Source organism: Nematolebias whitei, chromosome 7 (assembly GCF_014905685.2).
Source record: "Nematolebias whitei isolate Nwh7 chromosome 7, NemWhi1, whole genome shotgun sequence".
NCBI classification, from domain to species: Eukaryota; Metazoa; Chordata; class Actinopteri; order Cyprinodontiformes; family Rivulidae; genus Nematolebias; species Nematolebias whitei.
This window is the reverse complement of record NC_056504.1, coordinates 30,248,294-30,256,397: the sequence shown is the minus strand read 5'-3', so window position 1 is coordinate 30,256,397 and position 8,104 is coordinate 30,248,294. Positions and strand designations below refer to the sequence as shown.

Here is an 8,104-nt window from a genome sequence, read left to right as displayed (position 1 = left end):
ATTTGAGCTTTTTTTTAGGTCATTTCCAATTTTTTGTGCTCATTTCCTTTCTGCTTTCTTCTGCTAAACTAGTTTTGTTCTTCTAATTAAAGCCGTTTTTCTGCAAGTTCTTCTGCAATAAGCATTTTCACAGGAAATGCAATTTCTCTAGTTAAGATTAAATCTGTATGAACATCTTTTCCATGTTTATTTTTTTATCTAAAGCCTCTCTGATTAAATGTGATATTTTACTTATAATAAGATTCTGCTTCTGTAATTATGACAATGTTATTTGTTTAAGACATTATATGTCATAATAAGACACCCACTCACACAGAGGTTCCAGTCTTGAGAAAACATCGCCCATTTATTTTACCTCTTGTTTTTGTATTTCTTCTTGTTTTGATCTTGTCATTCTGTCTGAATATTAACGCTTCATACAAAACAACATCCTACACCTCTTTCTGAGCGACATGTTCTCTGCAGTTTGTTTATGTAGGTGGCATCAAGTGCGGTGTTCAAGTTCCACAGAAACACATCTGAACTGTTATTAGCCACGCAATCTCACATTACAAAAGAAACCCAAAACTGTCCTGAACAGGATGCAATGAGAAAAAACTAAACTGCTGATACCTTCTTTCACAAATTATTTTCTCCAAAATTTGATAGAATGGGGAAAAGGCATCAATGTCATAAATACAGAAAGTTTCACTCTAAAAACCATCAGTTGTCCTTTAACAATAAAGAAGATAGCCAAGATCTTTTTTTAAATGAGAGCTTTGCTTAACTGAGAAACATCTCTCAGCTGCCTGATCTCGTTTTATGCTGCAGCACATTCAAATTGTTGAGGTGATGACATAACGTGACTACGTGAGTGAAAATCCAGATGAGTGCATAAATGGGGTTGAGAGTAAGAAGCTTTAAGTGGCACATGCACACGTAGCTCCAACAGAGCTGAAAAAAATCTCAGTGAAGAACAGATTCAAGAGAGAACAGCTCCTTACCGCTTTCCTGAACGGATCTCTGAAGCGCCTCTGCCAGTTCTCTGTCCGCAATCTCATCTGGACGAGCGTTTTCGTGCCCTTCTGCGCCGTACGCCAGTCGAGCGCAGTCCGGCAACTCCGCCTCAGACAGGAAGCGCGTTTCAGTGCCTGTTGTTCCGATTACAAGCAGGTTCTTCTTCAGGTCGATCGAGCACTGGAAGAAAAACAAGACAAACGTTGTTCCCAGATAATCTGTACCACCACTTTAACCTTACAGAATTTTGATTTAATACTGTGCTGCAAAATGTGCTCAGAGGAAAGACGATCCCACCTGGTGTCTCTTCAGCATGTCCAAGCCTAGCAGCATGTCCATTGGCTGGTCCTCCAAAATTGAGAAAGAACATGGAAGAAAGTCTCCCTCTATCTGGACCTGAGCTGGAAAAAAAGCAAGTAGCCAAAAGAGTTTTATATAAAAAACCAACAACTTGGAGAAAACGGTTTTACCCATCAGGAGGGACATCGCAGATAATCTGTATTCCCTCTGGGGTTAAATACCAGTAAGTTTAATTGGTCTTCAAGAGCCAATAAAATGTAACGTTGCTTTCCACCTCTTAAGATGTAAGCATAAAGAAGACAGTAACTGTGTTAATCTGACAGCCAAGCCAAATCATGAAACTAGAAAAATTGCATGTCCTGCGAAAATGCAGTGTGACTGATTATTGCTGAAGAACTCGCTGAAAAACAGCTAAAATTAGCTAAAAACATGCTGAAATGTAGCTGAAATGGAAGAACAAGCTTAAATTAGGAGGAGAAAGTAGAAAGAACAAATATTTGCTGAATTAGGTTTAAATAAGCAAAAATGAGCACAAAAATTAGGAAATTAGCTAAAAAAAACCTGAAATTTAGTTTTAAAAATTGCTGAAAAGTTGCTGAAAAGGCAGAAAGAAGCTTAAAGTACCAGAAGGAAGTGAAAGGAGCTGAAAGGAGCTAAAAATGTGGAATTAGCTGAAAAATTAAATTTTGCACAAAAACAGCTAAATAGTAGCTGAAATAGCAAAAAAGTTGAAACTAGCAGGAAAAAGCTGAAAGGAAAATAAGCTGAAATTAGCAAAAAGACGTTATTAGATTGAAAAAAGCAGAAATTACCATGAAAAACTTGAACTGATCTAAAACCAGCTGAATCTCTCTAAACATGCTAAATGAAAGTAGTTGAAAAGGTAGAACAAGCTTAAATTAGCAGAAGGAAGCAGAAAGAACTCGTTTGCTGAAAGAAGTAAAAAAAAAAAAAACTAATTAAAAAGTGGAAATTATCTGAAAAAAAAAAAAAGAAATTAAGCAAAAAATAAATAAACAGCTGAAAAGTTGCTAACAAAACAGAAAGAAGTTGATTACAAGAAGGAAGTGGAAATTAGCAGAAAAACAGCTAAATACGGTAGTAGCTGAAATAGCAGAAAAAGCTGAAACTTACAGAAATAAGCTGAAAAGAGCATAAGCTGAAATTAGCAGAAAGAAGTTAGAATAAGCACAAAAATATAGTTAGCTGAAAGAATCTGAAAGGAGCACAAAACAGCTGAAATTAGCTGAAAAAAGTTTAAACTTGCACAAGGAAGCTTAAAAAAAGCTGAACCCGAACAAAATGTGAAAGAAGAAGTAAAAGGTTGTAAACAGATCTAAAGATTTGAAGGATGTAAAATGAGCTCAATTAATTTTCTAAAACACTTTCAAGTTGCACCAAGAAAAAAAGTCATAGCAGGATGGTCCTGAAGGAGCTGAACGTTTTGATTTATGATTTGTTGAAATAGCACAAAAACTGTGGGACGAGAAAGATGCAGAAAAACGTATGGAAGAAAAAGGATCACAACAGAGTGAATGCTTCATAAACATTCACACTATTAGAGAACATTTTCATTCACTGGGGTAAAAAGAAATGGTTTGGTGTTGCTCTAAATACTGGACAGTCGTGCTCCTACAAGGAAATTCTGACACCAACCCAAATGAACCCTGCCAATGATCTTCTGAGTGCCCACTCCTTTGGCGATCCCGGCCCATCGCCGATCCACCAGTCGCATAATGTTACAGCGCTCTGCACACGCTTGGCTCATGATGGTCATCTGGGCTCCTAATCACAAGAAACAATAGAAAATAAAAGAGTTTTCTTAAACTCAAAATGAGGCCAGCAGCAACTTCTGAGGTGTCATAGGAAAACGTGAAAATGATTAAGTAATAATGCACAATAAAAATGTATACTGCCAGCTCCTTTAAAGAGATCCATATTTACAGACACAAGGTGTAACAAGTAAAAATGTAAATTTAAGACCATAAAGAAAATGTGAAATTGATCCACAATTAAACTAAAATGTCATCAGACTCCAAAATGAAAAGCTACGAATACATTAATTATAAAATTAGGAAATAAAATCATAAATGTGTCCTTTGCAACTTTATTTTTGAAGATCTGGTGCAGAAATTTTAAACACACTCATGTGCAAGTTTGATTTAAAAGTACTAAATCCATTTCAATAGGCCTCACTGAAACTGTGGTCACCATATTCTGACTTGGCTAACTAACCCACGGAGTAGTCTGCCTTCACTTTAGCTCCACTCTGATTCTGGACCACAGTCTTGTACACGATAAGTATCAGGGTTTTGTGTTTGTTACCTGAGTCAACAAAAGCTTTCACAGGGTGGCCGTTGACTCTGCAGTTAATGTACAGCATGACCACCTGCCCAAAGCTTTCTGGGGCTTCCTCCATTGCAATTGTCATGTTCTCTTCCACGTTGTGCTGCCTGGAATATGAGCAAATTCAAGACGAAGAAACTTAGGACAATTAATACATACTGAAGGAACTTTTTTTCATTTAAAAAAAAATATATATATATGAAAAATTGCACATTTGTCATTGTCAAAAATATATCACGTGATTTAAAGCTGTGATGACTAGGCCTGTCTCGATAACACATTTTGCTGGGTGATAATTGTCTCATAAATTATTGCGATAAACGATAATATTGTTTGAAATTTAACAATAATTAATTGTCAAATTTTAGAAGAAATTTTGATTTATTTGGAGTGTAGTACCTTTTTTTGACCACCTGATGGCAGTATAAGAGACGGATGAATAGTTGAGCAGCATGTCTCTTTAAGAAAAATGGGAGGGAGGCCCTTTGACGTGACATGGGCTGACATGGTGATATGGTGGATGCTCGGTGATTTGAGCTCTTTAGCATAGCATTTTTCACAGAAAGCTTTTAATAAAAAAATCAGTAAACAAGTTCTCAGCTTCTTTTTGCAGAGACAAACAACTTTTTACACGAAGGCGTGGGTTTCAACCGTGAATTTTGGAGCTCGACAAGGTTTCCCGAGGTCAGCCTGTTAGCTTAGCTTCTCAGCTTAGCTGCTTTTAGCAATCCAAAAACGTGATTTTGGACAGTTAAAATGGATTTTAAAGAAAAAAGAGAAAGGGAGGAGTCAGTGAAGAGCACCGGAGTTGAGCCTTTTGTCATCCAGTGTCTTCAGTAGAAAGAGAGAGACACGAAGAAACGATAAAGCCGGTAAATGAAAATGAGGTTGATCATTTTCATTCATTATGCGATTAATTGATTTATTGTTTATTGTGACAGGCCTAGTGATGACAACGAAAATATTTACATTTTTAGATGATCCGTTTCAAGGTACCTGATTTCCTCCTCAATCTTCGCCTGAGCTTCCAAATCAAAAGGATCCGCAGTCAGAAGTTTGATTCTCTCTTGTTCCCTTTTGGCTCGATCCTGCTGTTGCTCCTGCAGCACTTTGGTGAAACGCTCTGGCAGAAGGAGTCGCATAAACACGATCACGTAATATTAAGTCAAAAGAGCACAAATAGTGTTATAATATATTAAAAGACTGTTTAGACTTTTTGACTAACCTAAATCTCCGCTCAAAAGGGCCTCAGCTAGCGGAGGGTTCCTCTCCTTTAGGAGCGAGAGCTCATGTGGATTGGATAGTAGCATCTGCTGAAGTAAGGCAGGGTTGTCCAGGCCCTGAGGGGCGGGGCCACGAAAGGTCATTGGTGTGGAAGGCTGTGCGGCGCGCTGCTGCTGCTGCAGTTGAGGAGCCTGCTGCTGCGGCCTTGTAGGAGCACGTTGATTAGTTGAGGAGGATGAAGATGAAGAGGAGGAGGAGGTGCCCGGGACAGTGATGGAACGAAAGTCAATACGGGGTAAGCCTGATGAGGATGAAGAGTTGTAGGTTAGCATGTTGAAACTTGTCTTGTCAAACTTATCCAATTTCTGTCACCGCAGACCAGGGGCCAGGGCTATTCAACTAAATTACTCAGGGGGCCACAGTTACTGAAAGCCAAGAGCTCAGGGACCGGACGGACATCCAGCAGTTGTTTGCATTAAGGAAGATTGTTTTTTGATTTAAAATCAGGTTTTATTTAAAAATAAACTCATTGGTGCGCTGAACTAAGCACACCTGTAGGCCTGATTTGGCCCTCGAGCCACCAGTTGAATAGCCCTGCTATAGAATAAATGTCTAAGTCTGAACAGCTTGTGTTCTCATTATAAAACTTTTAACAAATGTGTTACCGGGAAAAGCCGGCTGGGTTGGTGGAGGCCTTCTGTCAGCTTGTCGAAGTACAACCACATCACCATCCTTAACACCGTAAGTCCCCAAGGCACGGGTGGGGTCTTTAAGGGGCTGTTCTACGTATGTAATCTGGATACAGAAATGTTCAAAACATTAAATGAAACAATAACTCACCATGCTGAAAATTAATAAAGATTTAAATTACACAGCTTTGGAGCAATCGCTAAACACTTTTTCAAGTGAAATGTTAAAAAATAAATATTCTCACTGGCTACTGATAAAGATTAAACAAAATATGCAAAATAAATCCAATGAAATGATCTTAAACACTGACTTGATCCTATATTAACAACTACTCAAAACATAGTAACAATTTTTGCTTTCATGAAGTCAGCATTTCTTATAATTTTTAAATTAGTTTTGAAGAATAGTTTCAAAAATGTGTTTTAAAGCTTTTCTTTGGATATTTTACCTCGGCTGATTTTCAATTTGCGATCACTGCTGAAAGGCTGGTTTTCAAAGCTGGTTTGTTTAATCAGCTACTCAACATCTATGAATCATTTTAGCATAAGAAGCATTAAACTCAAGAAATGAATGAGTGTTGTGTTCACACACGATACACAAGTTTAATAAAACGACTTTAAAGTGCAACAGTGAACTTTTGTTTGGGTTGGTTTCCTACAATTACAGAAAAATGGTAAACATAACAGATTAAAAAAAGTTATATTTCTTATTTGATATAGATTTTTTTACAGGCCTGTCACTTCTTTTGTTCTCTACATGTTTATATTAGACATTTCCTGCACAATATACTGGATGGGAACATCAAGGGAAACAAAACCAAACCCTCTAAAAAGCCCTAAAAATTCAAGTTTTAAACAATTAAAAGACATGAATGTGTGGCTGCTTTGAAGCAGTAAAATTAGACAAGATTTAAAATCTTTGAACAGCAGTGTATATTTGCAAAGTACACAAACTTTTATCCATAAAGCTTCAAGTAGTTTTGTTTGCTAAAATATCTAAATGAACTATTTGCTTGTTAGACTGCAGGTAGCTTTTTAAAGTTTGCCGCTAACTAAGCTTTTCAATTAGATTAGTGCCATCTGCAATGTTAAATATGATGTCGGTAAACATGTTTGTTGTCGATAAATCATGTTTCGCAACGACTCCTACGACAAAAACACACGTCCAATTCATGCTAGCTAGGCTAGCCGCTAGCTCCGTTAGCTCTGTCCACATAAACTCGGCTCTTGCCTGAATTTCTCCAGCGGGGATTCCTGATTCTAGTTCACAAAGTGCTACAAAGTCCCTCAGCTCCAGTTCCGGGGACACGTCGAGGGCAAATGTAGTTTCTGGGCGATCCCTCGGCGCACAGAAAACGGTGACCAGCATAGTTTATTATTTTCTGGGCAGGATCTGCAACAGAATGCGGTTGGTGGAGTTTGTTGTGTCACAGACGAAAACACGGCGAGTGACTGGAATTCCCCCCCAGTTTTAATAGCTTTCTCTGAGAAAAATAATGTAAAACCCGAAACTAATATTAAACCGAAAGTCAGTCGCTACTTCGGACTTGCTGGGAAAACGTCTGATGTGATAGTTTCTGTTTTAAACATTAAATGATAAGTAAACCTCTGTGGTGACGCTCGGCACGTTTTTCGACATGTCGTAAATGGTTTCTTCATTTGCCTTTACAGCAGTTTTAATCTGAACCAGATCTGAACTGTCCCTTTAGCGCCATCTAGTGGATACATTGGAAAAAAGCAATCAAAACACGCACCTGCAGCCTGAAATAAAGAGTAATATACAGTATTATACTTTAATAATAATAATAAATACATATTTAAACAGATTTAGCTAATGTATCCACACTAGTATTTTTCTGTTTTATCATAGTTTTTTGCCATCTACGTCTGATATAATTTTAAAAATATGTTATAAAATGGGAAGGAAATGAAAAGGAACAAAACCATCCATCCATCCATCCATCCATTATCTTTACCCGTTTATTCCATTTTGGGTCACGGGGGTCGCTGGTGCCCATGTCCAGCAATCACTGTGCGAGGGGCGGGGTACACCCTGGATGGGTCGCAAGTCCATCACAGGGACACATAGAGACAAACAACCATTCACTCTCTCACTCACACCTAGGGACAATTTAGAGTTACCAATCAGCCTAACATGCATGTTTTTGGACTGTGGGAGGAAACTGGAGTACCCAGAGAAAACCCACGCATGCACGGAGAGAACATGCAAACTCCACCCAGAAAGGCCCCTCTCCAAACATGTAGCTATCCTAACTGGGCTTTTGTCAAGTCAGCGAGGAAATCTAAAAAACCCACACCACTAAATAGAACAAGGAGAATAACAGATGGAAAAGCATTGTCATCCTTTATGTTGCTGGAGTATCAGAGAAAATAGGATTTTCTCCAAACACAACATTCCAGTATATGTCAAACCCAACAGAACTCTCAGACAGAGGCTGATCCACTCTAAGGACAAAACCCCCAAACACATACAAGTGATGAGGTGGTATGCAGTTCATTGCAGCGAGGAATGTCCAGATGGAGAAACC

General features: G+C 38.2%; 1 protein-coding gene across 1 annotated transcript in view; it reads right to left on the bottom strand.

Moving 5' to 3' along the window:
* LOC119412368 (protein DDI1 homolog 2) overlaps positions 1 to 7,003 on the bottom strand; it is a 14,090-nt gene extending 7,087 nt beyond the window's left edge. Inside the window, exons 1-8 of the mRNA XM_037679359.1 lie at positions 6,787 to 7,003; positions 5,532 to 5,661; positions 4,868 to 5,167; positions 4,639 to 4,765; positions 3,622 to 3,749; positions 2,953 to 3,081; positions 1,294 to 1,397; positions 984 to 1,176 (exon numbers count right to left, since the gene is read on the bottom strand). Of these exons, the coding sequence (XP_037535287.1) occupies positions 984 to 1,176; positions 1,294 to 1,397; positions 2,953 to 3,081; positions 3,622 to 3,749; positions 4,639 to 4,765; positions 4,868 to 5,167; positions 5,532 to 5,661; positions 6,787 to 6,924 (1,249 nt within the window). The 5' untranslated portion in view covers positions 6,925 to 7,003. The remainder of the gene's footprint in view (positions 1 to 983; positions 1,177 to 1,293; positions 1,398 to 2,952; positions 3,082 to 3,621; positions 3,750 to 4,638; positions 4,766 to 4,867; positions 5,168 to 5,531; positions 5,662 to 6,786) is intronic.
* Between the last annotated feature and the right edge of the window lie 1,101 nt (positions 7,004 to 8,104).